Source organism: Lacerta agilis, chromosome 5 (genome assembly GCF_009819535.1).
Source record: "Lacerta agilis isolate rLacAgi1 chromosome 5, rLacAgi1.pri, whole genome shotgun sequence".
NCBI lineage: Eukaryota > Metazoa > Chordata > Lepidosauria > Squamata > Lacertidae > Lacerta > Lacerta agilis.
Window position 1 is genome coordinate 90,925,556 of NC_046316.1, and position 21,642 is coordinate 90,947,197.

Consider the following 21,642-nt stretch of genomic DNA (forward strand, 5'->3'; position numbering starts at 1 on the left):
TAACACTCACTCTCCATCTGCTGGTGCACCCAGTCTGTGAAGGCGGCGACTTGGGTGTACACCCCAGGCTTCCCACGCTCACCACAGCCGTCGCCCCAGGAGGTGATCCCATATAGCACATACCGCTCCGACAAAGGGTCCCAGCAAGTGAGCGGTCCCCCAGAGTCACCCTGGAAGGAGAAACAGCTGTGGGTCCAAAAAAGGGAAAGTGCAAGTCAAGGAATCCTGCCCCCCTGCCCTTCCTGGAAAAGACCAAAGGGCCATTCAGCACAGAACTCTGTAGCCTAGTGGCCAGCTGGACTGGCAGGTCTGGTGCTGTGACGACCACACACCTCAGCAGCATCCTGTTCTCACAGTGGCCAAACAGATGCCTGTGGAGAAACACACAAGCGGGATTCGAGCACAAGAGTAACTCTCCCCTCCTGTGGTTTTGGAGGCAGGAATGCTTCTCAATTCCAGCTGCTGGGAACTGCAGGAGGGGAGGTCATTTTTGTGCTTGAATCCTGCTTGCCGGCTTTTACTGGCATCTGGTTGGCCACTCTGAGAACAAGATCTTGGACTAATTCCAACAGGAAGGCTCTTTGGATGTTCTTATGGGAAATAGGGAGGGCTCTTGTCTGTGGGCTTCCTGGAGAAATCAGATTGGCCACTGTGAGAAGGAGGCGGGACTACATGACCCAGCGGGGTCTTCTTATGCTAGTTATGTGGACATCATGGCACCACACCTGCCAGTCCAGCTGGCCACTGTAGGATATGGCATTTTCTCTCCCCTCCATGACTCTGACCGCTTCCTGCCACTGTTGCCAGCTGCTCCTCTTCTGCCTCAGCACTGCTGCCAGACAGAGCCAGTCAGCTCAGCATGGAGTCAGTGGCAGCTCCTCCCCATCACTCTCTCCTCACCACTGCTATTTCTTTGCTTTCCTGCTCTGGGCCTGAGTGAGAGGCGGGTGAACAAGCAGGATGCAACTGTAAAGAGAAGCAGGACTATGGAGGTCCTTGTCACATGACCATTAGTGGAATGGTGGGCTCTCAGCAGATGCCCATCCCTGCCAAGCCCTGATGCCAAATTCTGTGCCAGTAATGTGCTGGAAATGACAGAAGGCTACCCCCTGGCACTGCTCCAATGTCCCTCACCGCCCCCTCCTCCAGGAGCCCCCTTACCTGACAAGAGTCGACACCCCCAGAGAGGAACCCAGCGCAGAACATGGCGCTGGTGAAGAGCTGGCGCCCCAGCGCCCCACGGCAGATGTCTTGGGCTAGGATGGGAACCTGGGCTTCCATGACTACATCAGCTCCTGGACCATCTACGGGGCAAGCATATGACAGTATGGAGTGGTCCCAATTCCCAACACAACCTCCCCACAAAATTGACCACCTTGGCATGGCGGTGGAAACCCTCCCTATGTGGCAGCTGGATGTGCCAACCCTGCCAGTAGCCCCAGGTGTTGCTTTTTTTCTTGGGTCCAGCTCCAGGTTTGGTGGAGTCCTCATGAAAATTCCTTAGCATTTTAGTTCTAATTTATAGAATTGTAGAGCTGGAAGGGACCAAGAGGGTCATCAATGCAGGAATCTCTTGCCCAACATGGGGCTTGAGGCCATGACCTTGAGATTAAGAGTCTCGGGCTCTAACCAACTGAGAAATCCCAAATACATATTTTTGTGCGCAAATTTCCCGATATACACATTTTTGCAACACGAGTTTCTCAAGTATAACACATTTCTGCACTATGTTTTCAACAATATATGCATTCACAGGCACACTCTAGCCTAGTAATATGCTGCTTGGCTAGAAAACAGCATGCAAAATTCAGAGAAATGCAAATTTCAAAGGATGGCTGTGTTTTGGTTGGCCTATTGCTTTGGATAGGGCAAATTCAGCCAGTTTGTTGTGTCACTTATATGGGCCGCTGGGACCATATAACACCAGTCCTAAAGGATCTTCATTGGCTCCCAGTGCGTTTCCGAGCACAATTCAAAGTGCTGACCTTTAAAGCCCTAAATGGCCTCAGCCCAGTATACCTGAAGGAGTATCTCCACCCCCATTGCTCAGCCCGGACACAGAGGTCCTCCTCCGAGGGCCTTCTGCTGGTTCCCTCACTGCGAGAAGCGGAGTTACAGGGAACCAGGCAGAGGGCCTTCTCGGTAGTGGCGCGTTCCCTGTGGAACCCTCCCATAAGATGTCAAGGAAATAAACATCTATCTGACTTTTAGAAGACATCTGAAGGCAGCCCTGTATTGGGAAGTTTTTAATGTTTGACGTTTGATTATGTTTTGATATATGCTGTAAGCCACCCAGAGTGGCTGGGGAAACCCAGCCAGAAGGGTGGGGTAGGAATAATAAAATAATATTAATAATTGTGAGGTGTGAACTAAACCAAATTTCTCCCCCACTCCCCACATGCTCCTGGGTTGCCCTTCCTCACACTACCTTCATAGAGCGATCCCCAGCCAATGATATAGCAGGGCATCCCTGTGCCCAGTTCCATGGGTCGCTCAGGAAGGCACACTGGAGTCACCCAGGCCGACAGGGTCACGGGGCTGCTGAGTTCCAACAGAGCCACATCGTTGTGGAAGGTCTTGGGGTTGAACTGCGGGCAGACAAAGGAGAAGTTGAGAGTGGAGGAACAGAGAAAGGCCCTAAGAATGGGGTTGTTGTGGGTGGGTGGAGCAGGGGATAGCGACCCCAGCTCACCTTGGGGTGGGAAAGGATGCGGCTGACCGGAACAACCCGCTCCCCTTCATCCAGCTTTGTCAGGTCATAATCGCCCAGGACCACTGACCAGGCCAGTTCGTTTCTGCTTCTGCAGGTGGAAAGACAGGAGGGTACGTAAGAACACAGGCCAGTAGCCTGCCCAGTCCGGCATCCTGTTCTCCCAGTGGTCAAACAGATGCCTATGAGAAGCCCACAAGCAGGATTCAAGCGCATGAGCCCTCTCCCCACCTGCAGCTCCCAGAAACTCATGTTCAGAACCTTTACTGTCTCCGACTGTGGAGGGAAAATGTAGCCATCAGGTCTGGAAGTCACCGACAGCCTTATCCTCCATGAATTTGTCCAATTCTTTTTTAAACCCACCCAAGCCATGTGATTGACTCAGTGCTCATAGGGGAAAACAAAGCATTGCTTCTGCAATTATTTGCACCAGCTAACAGATGCCAATCAGCTGTTGGATTTGGCAGCTGGCTTGAACACCTTGGGCAGGGGATACCTGGTCAAGGCATTATGGAGCTGGGAGGGACTTTGGACCACATTCTCCTATTCAAATTTCCTTGTGTGATCTGGTCCTTGGAGGATCTTCCCCAAGTCTCCCCACCTTCTGGGTGGCAGGTTGCCAGGGGTAGCAGAGCCCTTTTGGTCACAGCACCAAGATAAGCCACCTTGACCTGTTAGCTCGCTTACTCTTTGGCTTCTACAGAGCAGTCAAGGCTCTTGTAGCTTCAAATTACGATCATAAGGGGAAACAATATAACAACAACACAGTGTAGAGTGCTTCTGTTCAGGATGCCAGCCATGCCCTCCCTTCTACCCTGGTATTTGGTTGCTGCTCCACCACGCAAAAGCAAACAGCAAGCCTTCCATGCCCACTAAGTGTGCCCCAATGGATGTTGGCCAGATCCAATTTTCACTTTAACTGGGGCCAACTGGTTTTCCCGACGCCAGGGGGCAGCAAAGACTGGAGGAAGCTGGACTTTGCTCAATAAGAACATTAAAAGAACCTTGCTGGATGAGGTCAATGTCCTGTCTAGCCCAGCATCCTGTTCTCATGGTGGCCAATCAGATGACTATTGGAGGCTTGCAAGCAGGTTCTCAGTAGGACAGCCCTCTTCCCACATGTGATACATAGCAACTGGTATTCAGAGGCCAGACAGGGCTGGACTACAGCTTCCAGTGGCACGATTGGCAAGGAATGACTGGAATCCAACAGCATCTGAAGGGCCACAGGCTCACCATCCTTGGTTTAAGTCAGGGGTGGGTAACCCTTTCCGGACAGAGGACCACATTCCCTTCCGGACAACCTTACAGGAGCCATGGTGGGCGGAGACAAATGTGGGTGGAACAACTCATGCAATTTTTTTCTTTTGATCCTAAACCTCCACTGCCGTGTGGGTTATCTTTGTGAGAAGAAAAGGCTGAGGAGTAAACCCTACACAAATCTGGAGTGGAGACCATAAGACTGTTGGGTGGTGCCTTGTAAGCTTCCTTCCAGCAACTCCTGCAGCGAATCTGGAGCCAAAAGTATTGCTCTGCTTTCCTTTGGATCTTATCAGCAAGGCTGGGGGGGGGGGTCTTGTCATCTGGGCAGCCCAAGACCTTCCTACACACTGCCCAGGCTTGCACACACTTTGGTGCTGCTAATGCAGCAGTTTAACTCCACCCCTGGAGGCACGCGCCATTGTTTCTTGAGAGAGGCTAGTTTCTACACATGCTCACACACTCCTCTCTTATCTCCATTCAAGCAATCAAGAGGCATTACCTGCCAGGCCAATGCACTACAGACATGCAAAATGACGTCACACACATGCGCAGAAAGCGCTGAATCGCACAGCAAGCATGCGCAGACGCGGCGCTTCAGGATGCAGGCCTTTCAGGTTACGAACGGGGCTCTGGAACGGATCCCGTTCGTAACCAGAGGTACCGGTACCACTGTAAATGATGCCATGAAGTCTGGCTGGTGAGGGTGTGGCACTGGGAGAGCCCTGAGGGTCAGAAATAGAGGCCTGGTGGGGCACATCTGGCCACAGGACCTGAGATTCCTCACACTGGTTCCAATGAAACAGCAGTCTTTTTTAAAAAAAATTGCGCAGTTTCATGCATTTCACTGAGTAGCAGTACATTTTTGAAATGAAGACATGCATGTGTGAATGCAAGACACAGACTTTTCCCAGAATGCAGCCTTACCCTGTGAAGCAGTGGGCTGCTGTGAGGACCCAAGTATCCCCCACTAGCACCCCACCGCACATCAGCTCTCCGTTGAGCCGAACAGACACCAGCCAAGGCCATGCGCCAGGCCAGGCTTTGCTGCCTCCCACGATCTTTGCCTTTGCCATCGTCGCATTGGGAGCTGGCACCCCGCGGTGCCCGCACAGCCCTGGCAATTGAAACAAAAAGGAGAAGTTAGGGGACATTGTGGGGCAGCTGTCAGGACTCATGATCATAGTCCAATAGCTGGGCCTGGAAGATTCATGACCATGATGAACTCATTTGGGTGCAAACTGCTGTCTCTCCACAGCCCCAACTCTGAAATGGGAATAGTAAGTCAGGTTCTAAGCTTTCACAGAAGTACAGAATGGGTAACTGGGCACCAATTCGGCTACCTAGTCATCTCTACTTTCAAATTATTATTATTATTATTATTATTATTATTATTATTATTATTATTATTATTATTATTATTATTATTATTAAAAAACTAATAGATATTGTGGGACCTGGAAATGTGTGTCTGATGAAAATCTTAGAAGCCATTGCACTGCAGGTAAGATTTTATGCATCGAGAAAATGATGAATAAACTGGGGAACACAGCATGCTACAAAATTGTGCAACTCCATTCGCATTGTGCAATGCATACCAACTGCAGTTCTCTGCTTTGCTTTCCCATAGTATAATGTATTTCTGTATGCTACATACAGAAACATATGCATTTTTATGCACACTTTACCCTAGCGTGTGCATTATTGCACACATTGCCTGCTTGGAAATATCGGACTGCCTTTGGAAAACTGCTAAAGATGTATTATAATGAAATTCAGCAGAGGGATTTGAGGAAGTCAAGTAAACAAGTGAGGGTTTTTATATGATCATAAATTTTTATTTTATTTTTTGTGTTGTAATGTGATATATCAACATTGTCAATACCGGTATATTGTAATGTTTTTTTTTATTTGTGGAGAATGAATAAAAAATATTTTTAAAAAATGAAATATCGGACTGCCAAATCTGAAGAAGGGCGAATTTTGAAGGAGGACTGCGTATCAGTTCACGTACTGTTTAAGAAAGTGTGGATTTGATGCGTTCACCTTTGAATGCGAAGTGGATGAAATCCCCCTCCCAAAATCCACAACCTTAAAAGTATTACTGGGTTGGATCCCACCCCTGACTGCCAGGCCCCGGACAGTGGAAACCTCTCCTTTTCCCCCAAAAGCTTGTGGGCAGCAATAGCACAGAGCACAGCAGTGGCTGCTTTGGGAGGGGGAGGCAGTGGTCTGTGCGCTCATGTAGCTGTCAAGCTTCATCCCAATTAACAAGGCGAGTGTTTTGTCCCCGGAGAGCAGTGCTCGGCCCAGTGGCCCTGTCAGCGCCCAACGCTGACCTTTCCCCTTGCAGGAAGCACTGGAAAACAGATGCTGGCGCATGGGGCCCCCGGAGCCCTGTGGCGCTGAGGCTGTCAAAGGGAATTGAGAAAAAGTGATGCAGGTGAAGGAGGATTAGCTTGGCCAGAGCCTCCAGGGGTGACTTTGGAGCACTGCTCCATCCCACTTCTGGGAAGGCGGTGTTTTCTGTGACTGCACCAGTGGTGGCATCCTCACCTGGATCTGACTGGTCTGCCACTGTGTTCAAATAGTCCATGTCGCTTTCCAGCCCTGCAAGTGGGGACAAGGGAGAGGGGATTGGACGGGCCATCGTAACCATCTATTCTGTTATGTTGGGCGTCTTCCAACGTAATATAAAAATACAGTGAAACATCAGACATTAAAAACTTCCTGACACAGGGCTGCCTTCAGGTGTCTACATAAGAACAAAAGAAGAGCTTGCTAGAACGGGCCCATCCAGTCCAGCATCCTGTTCTCACAGTGGCCAACCAGATGCCTGTTACGGGATACCCAGAAGCAGGATTCAAGCACGAGAGCACCTTCCCCTCCCGTGGTGCTCAGAAGCATTGCTTCCTCCGACTGCAGAGGGAGAGCATAGTCATTATGGCAGTAGCCATCCATAACCCTCTCCTCCATGAATTGGCCTAATCCTCTTTTGATGTCATCTGGTTTGGTGGCCATCGATCCATAGCAAGCATCTTGGCTCAGGGATGGCTGCGCAGGGAGGGGGCAAATGACACATCACCGCAAAAGAGGACACAGATTGGCATACGAATCACATGCGCCAATTACACGTACGGATGAAAGTTTCAAAACAATTCCCGCAACTTGGATAGAAATGCACCTGATCTTGTTGCAGTGGGACCAAGAGACCCACTTGTGGCTGCTTAGTCTGCTGCCGAGGTGCTCACTGTGGATGTCAAGGCCCCTATAGGTCTCCTTTAAAGCAAACTCAGGCCTTCAAACAGAGGCCTGTTCTCCTGCAGCCCTTCAAGTAGGGGACTGGTTCTCTTGGAAGCCAGAGACTCAAATGATGATTAGGAAACCCGACTGGGAAACCCTAAGCCGGGCTTCTCTTCCACCAGGGCTCTAAAGGGTGCAACAGGGTGTGCAGAGCACAATGCCAACCTTCCCCCAACCCGGTGCCCCCAAATGCTTGGGACTACAATTCCCATCGGTCCCAGCTGACACAGATGGGAGTTGTAGTCCAAAACCTCTGAAGGGCATCCATTGCTGGCTGGGGCTGGGGTCCAAAGCACTGGGAGGGCAGGAGAGTGGGAGAGGCTGCACTGGGCGGTAGTCCCTGACTTATTATTGCCCATCCACCATTACCAGCCACAGTGCAGCCTCCATCACACAGCGCTAGGTGCAGAGCAAGGCCAGAGAAGCACAAGGAGCCTCCCCCCCCCCTGCCTTGGCCTCCCACCAGCATGTCACTCACGGCATTCCTGCAGGCGGAGCTGGCAATGGCTGACCATGAGGCGTATACAGCTGTCAGGGGACATTTCCTGGCCTGAGCAGAGGCGTCGGTATGGAGCACACGCTTTGCTGAGGGCCCAGTTCTGGGCAGGCTGCTCAGGGATGGCCTGGGCTTGCAGGACGGCTTCACAGCTGGGCAGGGAGCCCAGGGGCAATTCCGAGGCTGTGGAGAGAGGAAGACCTAGAAGCCCACTCCCAGGTCACCCCAAGGCCCTTTGGATGTTCTGAGCAAACCAACATCTCCTCTCCCACTCCTCCCCAACACATGCATCTTACTGGATGTCAAACAGCATCAACCAATGATCAAAAGGTGGCTTGGGGGCTTTCATTTGAAATATCTGTCGCTTCTCTATTTGTTTGTTTGTTTGTTCATTTACTGCATTCATGTGCCACCTTTTTCTTCCAAGGGTATCAAAGTGGCGTGTAAATGGTCCTCCTCCTCCTCCCCATTTCACCCTCACAACAACCCTGTGAGGTAGTTTAGGCTGGGAGATGGTGACTGACTCCAAGGTCACCCAGTGTGGGAATTTGAACCCTAGTCTCCCAGGTCATATTCCAATGCTTTAACCACTATGCAACACTTGCTTTTCAGGAGCAGGGAACCTTTTTCCACATGAGGGCCACATTCTCACTCTGGGCAGCCTAAGGAGAGGGCATGGCTTAGGGAGCATTCCGAGGGCCAGATACAGAGTCCTGGAGAGTCACATTGGCCCCCGAGGCCTGAGTTTCCCTATCCCTCCATTGCTTCCTCCCCTTTCTGGTACTCATGCCCCTGCACAGCTGTTGGAAACAAAAAGGCTCTCTGGATGAAGGGTCAGGATGCACTGAGAGATCTCAGGCTGATTTTCAGTAGATGGGGCCAAGGCCTGCCTAGCCCAGCGGCCGAGTTAGGCGGCTGAAATTAAGGAAGCTGGCCAAGGCAGGCACGGACTTTTGTGCAACAGGGCTGTGAGCTCACTGCATGCTCAGAGGCACCCTGGTTTTCCTCCTTCTATTCTGCCTATAATTCTTTTGCACCCGGCTCTGTGGTTCATAGATGTTGGGGTTCTGGTAAAAGTCCCGGGGAGAGCCAGCAATGCCCCCCAAGAGGCTGGAACAGGGGAAACACTTACAGACACATTGCTTGGTCCAATTGCCACAGTTCCCAAAGAGGCAGAGCACGCACTCCTCACATTCCTGCAGGCGTCGTGCATGCTCCAACAGCGCCCCTTCCAGGGACAGCAGGGCACTCTTCATGGCGGCTTCCAGCACCAGCGTCCCACGGCTGGATAGAGCTGCAAAGGAGCAAGACATAGAGAGGCGAATGTTAAGCAGGGGAAAGGGGGCGTTTTTTGGCGAGGGGAGGAATCAGCAGTGGAAGCGTATGCTTACTCCTTCCCCTGCCAGCCCCTTCTCCCCTGCAAATGCCCACCAAAGCCATTTCAGGGACTGGGAGGCAGCCCGCCACAAAGGAAAAAACATCCTCCGGGGGTGCATTTATAGAAGAGAAGGAGTAAGTGCAGGAAGGATGAAGCTCCCCTAATCCAGCCTGCTCACCATCCACTGCAAATGCACCCTCTCACTCACAGGAACCGACAGGCTCTTGTTTAGGGAACACAACCTTTTTTGTGGCAGGGTTGCCAACTTCTCTGCCAGCGTTTGCAGCTGTGTCTTTACAAGCAGCCTGATTAGCGGGGGTGAGTGGCAGGGATGAGTAGCGGGCACTTGGTGGGGCGTGGAGGAGACCCACACTTTTACCACCTGTGAACATCAAGCTGCAGCTTAAAGGCACGGCCACAGTCGGTGGGGAAACTGGCATCCCTACTTTGTGGAGCTGGTAAGATTGGAATTCAAAAAAGTACTCAGAGTCTTTCCAGATCGTGGAGGGTCCAAACAAAAAGAACACGCGGGTGTTATGAACCGGCACAAGTAAAGAGAAAGGGGTTTGGGCCTGCTGTCTCTGCCTCCACACTTTCTGCACAATAGTCCACACAGTAGTCTCTATTTGTGCAATTGAGGTCTCTGTTTTACTAACCTGTGCACATGCAAGCTATTTCAGAAGCTGGAAAGCAGGGGAGCAAATCAGGCACAACCCCACTCCTCACTCTACACAGGCTCATGTGTGTAGTCCTTTTGTCACAATTAAAAACACTCTGGCTGTTATCGTTGAGAACGTAAGATAAAACCTATGGCCCATCTAGTCCAGCCTCCTGTTCTCACAGTGGCCAGCCAGATGCCTGTGGGAATCTCTCAAGCAGGATTCAAGCTCCAAGAGCAACTCTCCTCTCCTGAGGTTTCCAGCAACTGGGATTCAGAAGCACTGCTGCCTCCGATGGTGGAAGCAGATCACAGCCGTCATCATGGCTCTATGAATTTGTCTAATCCTCTTCTGAAGCCATATATGTTGGTGGCCATCACTGCCTCTTGTGGGAGTGAGTTCCATAGTTTAACTATGTGCTAAACTGTAAATATTTTAATTATTTAACGGGATTTATATACCGCTTAATCATCCCTAAGCGGTTTACATAAAATATGTTTTGTTAAAAAAAATACTGGGTGTTCAAAATAAGTTATTTAGAATATATCAAAACTTTAGCAAAATCAGCCGAATTAGAAATATACATACATATATATATATATATATGCATAACCAAATGAAATTATGTGTCTGGGTAGGCTTCCCTAAACACCAAAAGTCTTTAGCAGGCACTAAAAACGCTGATCGCCAAAGAATTGATGCTTTTGAATTATGGTGCTGGAGGAGACTCTTGAGAGTCCCATGGACTGCAAGAAGATCAAACCTATCCATTCTCAAAGAAATCAGCCCTGAGTGCTCACTAGAAGGACAGATCCTGAAGTTGAGGCTCCAGTACTTTGGCCACCTCATGAGAAGAGAAGACTCCCTGGAAAAGACCCTGATGTTGGGAAAGATGGAGGGCACAAGGAGAAGGGGACGGCAGAGGATGAGATGGTTGGACAGTGTTCTCGAAGCTACTAACATGAGTTTGGCCAAACTGCGGGAGGCAGTGAAGGATAGGCGTGCCTGGCGTGCTCTGGTCCATGGGGTCACGAAGAGTCGGACACGACTGAACGACTGAACAACAAAAAAACGCTACCGTGAAGGTGCCTGCCTAATATCAATGGGCAGGGAGTTCCACTGTGAAGGACCGATTCCTTACAAGTGCAAAACAAACATCTATGTGGCACTGGCAAAAGTATATATGGATGTTGCATATGAGTAAGAATTGTCAACAGTTTAAAAAAAACAGAGCAAACTGGCCCTGGCAATATCTTGGAGCGAAAACGACAGCAGGCGTTGGGAAAGTGGCAGTTAGAGCAGTCAGTTGTTGGATGGGCATGCCAATGGCTCCAGCCAACTTCCCTGTTTGGCCTGGCTGCGTTCAATTTTTCTTATTCCCCCCGCCCCCAAGTTGGCTTGATCTCTGTTACAAAGACGAAGGATTTCCCAGAAGTGTTTGGCTGAGGGCATCTGGTATCAAATAATCCCAGCGCCCTCTGCCAGATTGTGTCTGCATTCACTTTGCAGTGACGATCGCAGGACCGAGAGTGGGGTGCATGCTTGCATACATACATGGAACAGGTGAAGACGCAGAAAGTCAACCTAGACCTAAAGGCACTAGGTGGCTGGGCCATAGTTCGGGTGGTGGGAGGTCTGAGCACCTGCCCTCCATGCAGAAGGTCCCAGGTTCAATCTGTAGCAGCTGGGGGGAAACGTCCTGTATGAAACCAGGGAGAGCCGCTGCCAGTCAGTGCAGGAAATACTGAGCTAAATAGGCCATTGGTCTGACTCAGGAGAAGGCAGCTTCCCATGCTCTAGAAGTGTGTAGGCACATGGATCTACCATGCATAGAAGAGGACTGAAAACACGGAGAGAGAGGAAGACGGAGCTGCCATATAAAGTCAGGACATTAGCCCAGCTCTGCACTGACTGGCAGCAGCTGTTTCAGGCAGACGCCTCTCTCCCAGCTCAAATGGAGATGCCAGGGATTGAGCAATGCCCTGCTGCTGATCTTTCTCCAAAGGGCCATGAGTGCAGACAGGATAGGACCACATGAAGTTGCCTCATTCGGAGTCAAACCAATGGTTCACCTAGCACAACATTGTCCCCACTGACTGGCTGCAACTCTCCAGGATTTCAGGCAAGGGCATTCCCCAGAATGGTAAAGTTGGAAGGGACCCCAAGAGTCATCTAGTCCAACCGCCTGCAACGCAGGAATCTCAGCCAAAGCATCCCTGACAGCTGGCCATCCAACCTCTGCTTAAAAACCTCCAAGGAAGGAGAATCCACCACTTTCTGAGAGACTCTGTCCCAATGTAAACAGCACTTACTGTCAGAAAGTTATTTCTTGATGTTTAGTCAGAATCTCCTTTCTTGCAACTTGAAGCCATTGGTTTGAGTCCTACTTTGTGGAGCAGGAGAAAAAAGCTTGCTCCATCCTCCATGTGACACCCCTTAAGTTACAGTTGTACCTCGGGTTAAGAACTTAATTCGTTCTGGTCCTGGAGGTCCGTTCTTAACCTGAAACTGTTCTTAACCTAAAGCACCACTTTAGCTAATGGGACCTCCCGCTGCTGCTGCGTCACCAGAGCACAATTTCTGTTCTTATCCTGAAGCCAAGTCCTTAACCTGAAGCGTTATTTCTGGGTTAGCGGAGTCTGTAACCTGAAGCGTATGTAACCTGAGGTACCACTGTATTTGAATATTGCTGTCATATCTCCACTTGCGTCTCCTCTTTTCCAGGTTACCTGAAAATGCTGGCACTGAACCCGGGACCATCTGCATGCAAAGAAGACTACAGTATGCCAGAAGTGTCCGTTCTCCTTCCGCTCCCTTCTTTTACTAGCCTAGTATCAAGCCAGAGAGCTAGTGGCTTAAAGACCCAGTGTTGAGGCAGGGAGTCCCAGGTTCAAATCTCCCCTCAGTCAGCCACGGACTCCCTAAGGCAGCCTTGGGCAAGCGATTATGCACTCAAGCCCAGCCTTCCTCTCCCCATTTGCTAACACGGGGTGGAGGTGGGAGAGAAATACTGTACTGCTGATCTGCGTTACTAGGTTGTCATCCAGATTATGGAAACAGCCAACGTGAAGCGCTCTATAGCAGTCTATGAAATACGGCCACAGCTCAGTGGTAGATCCACCTGTTTGGCATGCAGAAGGTCCCAGGTTAAAAGAACCTGGAAGAGGAAGTTACCGGGCTTGCTGCATCTCTGTATCAAGAATGAACACCACCTGTTGATTTTTTTACCTGCGTTACCTCTGTTACAAAACCCCAGAGAAGTCATAGGGGATGTAGGGTAACAAGAGTGTCCAGTTCAACGGCGAAGCAGCTGCTCCGCATGCAGAAGATCCCAGGTTCAAATCTCTGAAACAACCAGTTAAAAGAGCCCGGAGTTGGGAAACGGGCTCTGCCTGAGCCCTATGGTAGCCTATATACAGGAACAAGGGAAACAAACTGCCCTGCACTGAATCACACCACTGGCCCACCTGGCCCAGTGTTGCTTCCACTGACCGGCAGCAGCTCTCCGGGGTTTCTAGATGGGGGCGAGGACACCCCCAAACCTATTTGGGGACCACGGCGGCCAAAGCTGCTGCCCTTGAGCTGCAGCCCTTCCCTTCAGTAAACGTGTTCCTGAAACCTCTGCCGCGCTAACCACTGCACCACACTGCCTCCCCAAAGCAGGGCGTATAATAAAAACCAGGTGCTCATTGAGCCATTAAAATATACATATTGACATGGGGAAAATGGTGCTATATCAATATATAGAAATAAAAAAATAATGACTAAATCCAGGTCGTCCCACTCCCAGGCGGACGCTGCTCTTACCTCGCAAGGCGCCGGGGGGCATCGGGCAGAGCTCCTTGCCCAGGGGGGCGGCCAGGGCCCGATCCACCACCACCAGCAGCAGCAGCACCAGGGGACCCATCGCCTCCAGGGTGGCGTGAGGTGCGAGGGCCGAAGGAGGGAAGAGGAAAAAGAGAGGAGAGAGAGGAGCCTCCCTTTCCCCTCGGGGCGAGTGGAGCGGCTGCCGGCGAGGCCGCCCTTGCGCGCCTATATGCGGTGCCCTCGGGAGTGGGGGGACCCGCACAGACTACGCTCATGTTTTTTTGCGGGGGGGGGTGAAGCACACCGAAAGAATAAATGATAATAAATAAATAAACGAGAGAGAATTCATTCATTAGGGCCTGCTGCGGTGCCAGGCGAGGGTCCTGCCATTGGGGCGGTGAGAAGGGGAGGCGCACGAGGGCCAGCGCGGCGGCTTCATTAGGGGAGCCCGGCCGGGCCCTGGTTCAGCCCCGCTGCGCGCCGCCGAGGAGGAGGAGGAGGAGGCCGCGCTGAATAGGCCCTTTGTGAGCCCGGGCGGGGGCCGGCGGCCATCAAAAGGCTCCCCGCTTAATGATCAGAGGCGGCCCGCCTCGCTTGATCATGCTCGCGCTTTTGTCCTCGGCCGCCGAGCGCCGTGGCCTCGGCTGAGGGGAGAGAGGAGAGGCCGGGCCTCCCCTCAGCAAATGCGAGGCCTGGGACTCAGGGAGATAAACGAGGCAAGGCCTTGTTCCCTCACACGAACACACACACACGTGTCAAATGCCTAGCGTGAATATCTGCACAGATACACGCGCAGGCTTCCCTAAGCGGGCCGTGGCGCTTTCCGCGCGCTTTCGCCGCCGCCGTTACGCGAAGATGGGCGGCCGCCTCAAAGGCAAGGCCCGGGGCTGAGGCGCGAAGGCCGCTTGTGTGGTTCTGTGTTAGGGCACGTGCCTCTATTTATTTATTGCGCTAATGTGCCGCCTTTAGCTTCAAAGGAGCTCCAGGAGAGTCTTTTCACCCGTTTCACCCTCCTCACACGACAACCCCGTGAGGTCGGTTTAGGCTAAGAGACCTTGACTGGACAAAAGGCAGGACTTGGGTCTCTTGCTCGACATGGCGGCCTGAGAGAGAGGGGAGGTCACCTTGGGCGACCCTGAATGGATATCCTCCGTTATAGATCTTCTCCAAAAAAGAAGATGAAGAATTCGGGAACTGTAGTTCTCCCCCTCGCAGGGTTATCGTTTATAGAACCCTCAACAAACTACAATTCCCAGGATGCTTCGAGAGAAGCCATGCACTTCAAATGCACATTGGGCATTGGATTTGCTCTCGGAATAAAGTAGCATGGCTTGATCTGGAGGGTCATTTCAAAGATTTTGGTACGCGCACATGGAGCTCAAAATGAGGCAATGAGCCCCACTTTTCACAGGATTGCTGCCGCCATTACGTGTTTGGGCAGCGAGCTCAGAGTCAGGCCCACGTTGAGGGAGAGGGAGTGGGAACGGTGCTTGGGCCAAACTCATTTGCGGCTTTGTATCTTCGTGTATCGTTCAGATCCATACTATACACTCAAAGCATATTCAGTGCGCACTTGAAGCACAACTTTCACCCCCCCAAAGAATCCTGGGAATTGTAGTCTTCCCCTCACAGGGGGTACCATTTCTAGCGCTGTTAACATCAACTACAGTTCCACAGAGTCTCTGGAAGAAGTTATGCGCTTTGAATGCACATTGAATATACTTTTAAGTGTACAGTGTGGATCTTCCCTTAGAATAAAGCCACGTGGTTTGACCTGGAGTCCATAGCTGTCAACTTTTCTCCCTTTTTTAAGGGAAATTCCCTTATTCCGAATAGGATTCCTTGCAAGAAAAGGGAAAAGTTGACAGCTATGCTGGAGTCCCATTTCATATATATACATGCATTCCCATTTCTTTTCAGGATCTAAAGCAACCTGCTCGCCCTCCAGATGTTTTGGACTACAACTCCCGTCAGATGGGAATTGCAGTCAGAAACATCTGGAGGGCACCAGGTTGGCAAAGGCTGAGCTAAAACAAACACTTCTTTTGGTTTGAGGATCCTGGTCTAATTTGAATTGAAATCACCATGCTTTCAAATCCTCCTCGTAAGGGATTTTTGTTGCTTTGAAGCGTGCGGTTGGACACAAAATGTGCATTGGAAAACAATTTTGTTCAGTTGGAAAGCTGATAATGCGCAGTTGGAAGAATGGGAAGGGAAGAATAATGCGCAGTTGGAAGAATGGCAGGGAGAAACTAGACACGTTAGGCTTTTGTGTTTATTCTTAAATGTCAGGCAGCGTCAGGGACAGTATACATGTAAATTTTATTAGGATAGAATGTGCTCTGTTTCCATATGTAAACTGGCAAAACCATTTTAAAGCACCTTCTTTGGGGTCAGAACCTCCTCTACTTCCCCTTCCCCTTTGGGCAGGTAACGGTGCATCCTTGGTCCAGGTTCGATCCTCAGTGGCAACTCCAGGTCGGGTTGGGAGAGACCCGTGCCTGAAATCCTCGAGAGCCTCAGCCAGTCCGTTTAGACAGTCCTGAGCTAGGTGGACCAAAGGTCTGCCTCCGTATTCTGTATTCTGTAATAGATAAGAGCTGCTCACTTAGAATCATAGAGTTGGAAGAGACCACAAGGGCCATCCAGTCCAACCCCCTGCCAAGCAGGAAACACCATCAAAGCATTCCTGACAGATGGCTGTCAAGCCTCTGCTTAAAGACCTCCAAAGAAGGAGACTCCACCACACTCCTTGGCAGCAAATTCCACTGTCAAACAGCTCTTACTGTCAGGAAGTTCTTCCTAATGTTTAGGTGGAATCTTCTTTCTTGTAGTTTGAATCCATTGCCCCGTGTCGCTTCTCTGGAGCAGCAGAAACCACCACTTGAAACTACCACTGATACAGGGTGTGAACAAAGAGCAAAGCACACCTTGTGTCCCTTTGACCTTTTTTAGTGTGGGGTGTCCAGTATGAAATTTGTGCAGCTAAGGCTAAGTCAGGCATAGGCAAACTCGACCCTCCAGATGTTTTGGGACTACAACTCCCATGATCCCTAGCTAACAGGACCAGTGGTCAGGGATGATGGGAGTTGTAGTCCCAAAACATCTGGCGAGCCAAGTTTGCCTATGCCTGGGCTAAGTCAACATTATGGATGCGTATGTGTGTTGCACAGCTGTTGCTAACAATCCACATCTTCCCCACGTTTCTCTTCCGGCATGTAGTAAAAGAAACAAGCATTGGGATGCCATTTGTTGTTCAGTTGTTCAGTCGTGTCCGACTCTTCGTGACCCCATGGACCAGAGCACGCCAGGCATGCCTATCTTTCACTGCCACCCACAGTTTGGCCAAACTCATGTTAGTAGCTTCGAGAACACTGTCCAACCATCTCTTCCTCTGTCGTCCCCTTCTCCTTGTGCCCTCCATCTTTCCCAACATCAGGGTCTTTTCCAGGGAGTCTTCTCTTCTCATGAGGTGGCCAAAGTACTGGAGCCTCAACTTCAGGATCTGTCCTTCTAGTGAGCACTCAGGGCTGATTTCTTTAAGAATGGATAGGTTTGATCTTCTTGCAGTCCATGGGGATGCCATAGGCTTCAGCATTTCCTCATCCTTCCTCTGTTGTATTGACCAGTGTAGGCAGGACAAAGGGAAATACCAGTTGTGCTGAGGTCACAAGATTGCTCATTTCTTTTATTAGGCATTAGCAAGATGACACATGAGGCCAAGACGTCAAAAAGCAATGGTCGCGAGTTCCAGGTAAGTCACCTTTGTATCTCCACTGAACTCAGTGAGATTAACAGGTTGGTTCTAAGTGACGCTGCCATCTCCAGTAATTCCAGCTAAGGTTCCAGCACAAAGCAAAGTAGCTGCTGCATTGTGGGATAAATTCAGGAGAAGAAAAGGCTGAGGAGTAAACCCTACACAAATCCGGAGTGGAGTCCCTAAGACAGTGAGATGGTCCCTTGTATGCCTCCTTCAGGCAACTCCTGCAGCCAAGCTAGTGCCAAATGTCTTGATCTGCTTTCGTTTGGACCACATTTTTGTTATCTGAGCAGCCCAGGACATTCATACACACTGCCCAGGGTTGTGCCCCGGCGAGGTCACTTTAGCACTGCTAACACAACAAAAACAACATGGGGAGGCATCAGTTACGAGTTACTGGTCACTGCAGCCACAGCAGCCGCTGTGATTCCCCAGAGGTTTGATTTTACCCCCAGAGGCATACTCCATTGTCTCTCGAGATGGATGCTAACAAGATATCAGAAAAAAATAACACATTAGCTCAATGGTAGGGGATCCCACATAAACACTTCAGCATCCCTGGGTAGAGATGGGAGTGACTCCCTGCCTGAAACTCTGGAGAGCTGCTGCCAGCCATTGTAGACAATACATTTGCAGCCCAAACATTGATGAACAGCAAAATATTCATAATCCATGAAATGCCTGGGAAAGAAGTGTTTGGTTTTTTTACATGGTGCCGAAAACAGTGTTAATGATACAGCTAGGCAGGCCTCACTGTGGACAGCTTTTCAGACACAGAGCCACAGCTGAAAAGGCAACCTCCTCAAAGCTCTTGCTTCGATAGTTCTCCACTGCAAGTTGTTGTTGTTTTGTTAAATTTATATACTGCCCTTCATCCGAAGATCACAGAGCTGTATGCAACACAAATATTAAAACACAAAATACAAAAGTTTTGAAGTGCTAGCATCTACTTTACACTGATACATCCACCCAAGAAAAATAGCAGGATCTGGATTTGTTTTCCCTTTCATATCGTTCAGTTACATAAAGGTGTAAGAAATGCTGAGGGGGGAAACGTTAACATCAGCATGTCTGCAGTCAGAAAACCCTTGCAGCAAAAGGTTGCTTCCCTGAAACAAACAACCAAGAGGCTCGTGGTAGCATCTTAAAGCGAACAGATTCATTGTGGTATAAACATATGCATCTGACAAAGTGGACTTGAGTCCATGCAAGTTTTACGTCATTTAATAAATTCCTTAGTCTTTAAGGTACCACCAGAAGACTCCTGGTTATTTTTGCTGCAAGAAAATAATGTGGCCAAGTTCTTGCCTGTGAGGCACCAACCGAAGTAGTCTGTCCCAAAAACTCCTGTGCCTGTGGTGAGGGACTTTAGGTCTGAAGACTGAATGCAGCTCTCTGAGCCTCTCCACCTGACCCTTGGATCTCCCCAGGCTACACCCTTTCCCCAAGTCATGCCTCTCATTGGCCCTGCTCAACGAGTCCTTGAACCATGGTAATACCTGGGTGGTGTAAATGTCTATAGAAGGGTGGGGAACCTCCAGCCCAGGGGCCTAATCTGGCCTCCCAGACATCCTCATTTAGTCCACCAGGCTGTTTTGGGCAAGACACACCCACCTCCTGACATCATATACTATGTCAGGTGCTAGGCAGATAAAAGCGGTGGTGCCTGGAAATTCCCATTCCCACATTGTTCCCCCCAGTGCCTGACAAACAGCTAGCTGCCGGGCACTTGGGAACCACTGCACAAAGCGCCTTGCAAGCCCTGTGCACAGGACTGCCAAAGGCCCTTGCATTTCCCATGTACCCGGCAGCTGGCTGTTTGGGAAGTGCACTTCAAAGGGCTTTGACAGGTGGCTGCCAAGCTTGGCCCATGGAGAAGGGACAGGTAAGGATCTGGCTCGCTAGAAAAAAGGGCTCTCTGCCCCTCCTGGAATGCAGCTTACTGTACAAAGGGTGCCCCACCCATTTTTGGTGCTACACCCACTCACCTCCACCCCCACAGGAAATTGCTCGCGAATGAATGCTGCCCTTGAAACGCCAAGGGAAGTGATGGGCCTACATTTTGTTCGCCCTGAAGCTTCAGCTGTTATGGGGGCTCCTTTGCAACCAGCAATGAGGTCAGTGTATCTGAAGAAGTGTGCATGCACACGAAAGCTCATACCAAGAACAAACTTAGTTGGTCTCTAAGGTGCTACTAGAAGGATTTTTTAATTTTTAATTTTGTTTTACCTGTGACTGGCTAACCACTGTTATTTTATTCAATGGGGTTATTCCATGACAGATATATAAAATAATAATAATAATAATAATAATAATAATAATAATAATAATAATAATAATAACAACTACTACTACTACTACTACTACTACCACTACCACTACTACTACATTACAGATTTGATTAAAATTGCTGTATTGGATTATCTCACATGTCAAAGTCACTGGTGTGAATAAAAATTTCCTGTGTCTTATACTGTACAGTGGTACCTCAGGTTAAGAACAGTTTCAGGTTAAGAACAGATCTCCAGGTACCACTGTAGTTTTTGAGTTATGCTGGGGGGAATGAAAATTAGGAAAATATTATATACGTGCATGCTGCATCTTAGAATGATGAAATTGGGTCTGCTAGACCCACAATTGTTAAGCAATGTCATGTGGACTAAAGTTGCTTCTGGGGCCCCTCTGGAATTAGGGACCCTGTTTCCTAGTAGATCCACCCCTGGCCAAGCAGGACCAGTCTCCAGTTGTTGCCCAGAGGCGGGAGGAAGAGTTAGTGTGAATGGCCAGCTCCAGAGAATGGCAAGGTTGGCTGTTTCCCAGGGCCTACCCCCCAAACGGTGCTACCATCTCCGCTTGGCACAGAGTTTTGAGGATCAGATGCAACCAAGGAGAGTTCTCCGCTTGCATATCCTGCCTCTGTCAGGTTGGGTGGGTGGGGGAGAGAAGTACTGGCGGCCCTGGAGGGAGGCCCCAAATCCAACAGCCAGCCCTGTGTGTATTTGATTTGGGGGACACACAATGGCCAAGCGGCCTCAGCCTGCCGGCCCTTTCATCTTCCCCTTTGCCCCCACGCTAGTGCCAGCCATTTTGGCCCCCTTGCCCACTGCAATTATGTTCCTTTGATCTGCCAGAGAAGTGGCTATTGTCAAGAACACTCCGTGCGACAATTAAGGACTCTGCGATACAATGGCATTGTCTGCAGCGGGTGGAGAGTGCGTGCGGAAAAGGGACCGCAGTCCCCAGCAACACCCCCTTTCCCCCTCTCCCCCCCCCCGCCACATCCCTCCCCGCTTCATGAAAAGAGGTTCAAGGCAAGCCATTTTTATTTTTAAAGTACACAGAGTGGTCTTTGATGAGTGCGCTGTATTAATGCCCTAAATTTTGAAGGAAGCTAAATATGTATATATCTGTATATGAGATATCTAACGGTATGTGATAATGTGCGGATATTGTGTTAAGTTCTGATTGCACAGTTCATTTTATTCTTGGAAGCTGCCTCCCTCCTCCCTAAGGAAGGATAAATTACAAGGGTAAATTGAAGCAGCTCATGCAATACACATGTTTGAGGTGGCTCTTAGATAAGCAGCGTTACTCCGCTGTGGGGATCTTTCATTGCTTATATTTTATGAACTATGTCTCACAGAATTTGTTATTTGCATGGCTCTTTGGGGAGGGGGCTGAACATATTCTGTCAACAATTGGTATGTTCTTGTTATAACCCTAAGCTGCCTTGGAGGATTTTTGATTCAGAAAGGTGGTGTGGTTTCAACATGCTTAATGATCATGTCAAGGCTTCCAACAATAAATTGTGGGCAGGGGTGCCAACTTGAATAAAATATTGGGGGTGGGGTGGGCAGGTAAGTCCTGCCCTGCATAATCACGACGCAGTGCGCACACACCATCTGAATGGCAATGCCCAACAACTTGGGGGGGGCAGCCCCCTCAAATATTTTATTGGGGGAGGTTGAAACCCCCATGGCTCCTAGGAGTTGGCTCCTATGATTGTTTGTCCAAATATGCAGAGCACTACTAGAGATCATCAGTCCTCCCCTGCCCCATCTACAATATTCAGTGTTCCCTGAGAAGGAATGGCTGTTAAAGCTAGGTAGATCTATGAAGATCTACATGGGGATGGAGAACCCGGTGCTGTTGGACTCCAGCTCACATTAGCCCCAGGGACAATGGTCAAGGATGATGGGAGCTGTAGTTCAACAACCTTTGGAGAGCCATAGATCCCCCAACCCTGGTCTGCAATGTGACTATGTCTAT

The 21,642-nt window shown here is 49.9% G+C and overlaps 1 protein-coding gene across 1 annotated transcript; it reads right to left on the bottom strand.

Moving 5' to 3' along the window:
• Positions 1-350: 350 nt before the first annotated feature.
• On the bottom strand, positions 351-13,713 carry LOC117046396 (serine protease 56-like). Its single transcript, XM_033148197.1, has 9 exons — positions 13,614-13,713; positions 8,902-9,063; positions 7,752-7,952; positions 6,527-6,580; positions 4,898-5,087; positions 2,693-2,801; positions 2,429-2,588; positions 1,162-1,304; positions 351-371 (listed from the first exon to the last, which is right to left on the bottom strand). The coding sequence occupies exons 1-9, from the start codon at positions 13,711-13,713 to the stop codon at positions 351-353; spliced, it is 1,140 nt and encodes a 379-aa protein (XP_033004088.1).
• Positions 13,714-21,642: the final 7,929 nt, after the last annotated feature.

Excerpts from the sequence above, each read along its gene's own strand:
- LOC117046396 (XM_033148197.1), bottom strand. The coding sequence starts at position 13,713 with ATGGGTCCCCTGGTGCTGCTGCTGCTGGTGGTGGTGGATCGGGCCCTG. Across the intron at positions 9,064-13,613 it reads GCCCCCCGGCGCCTTGCGAG|CTCTATCCAGCCGTGGGACG; the intron begins GTAAGAGCAGCG and ends GCTCCTTTGCAG. Across the intron at positions 7,953-8,901 it reads TTGGACCAAGCAATGTGTCT|CCTCGGAATTGCCCCTGGGC; the intron begins GTAAGTGTTTCC and ends CTCTCTCCACAG.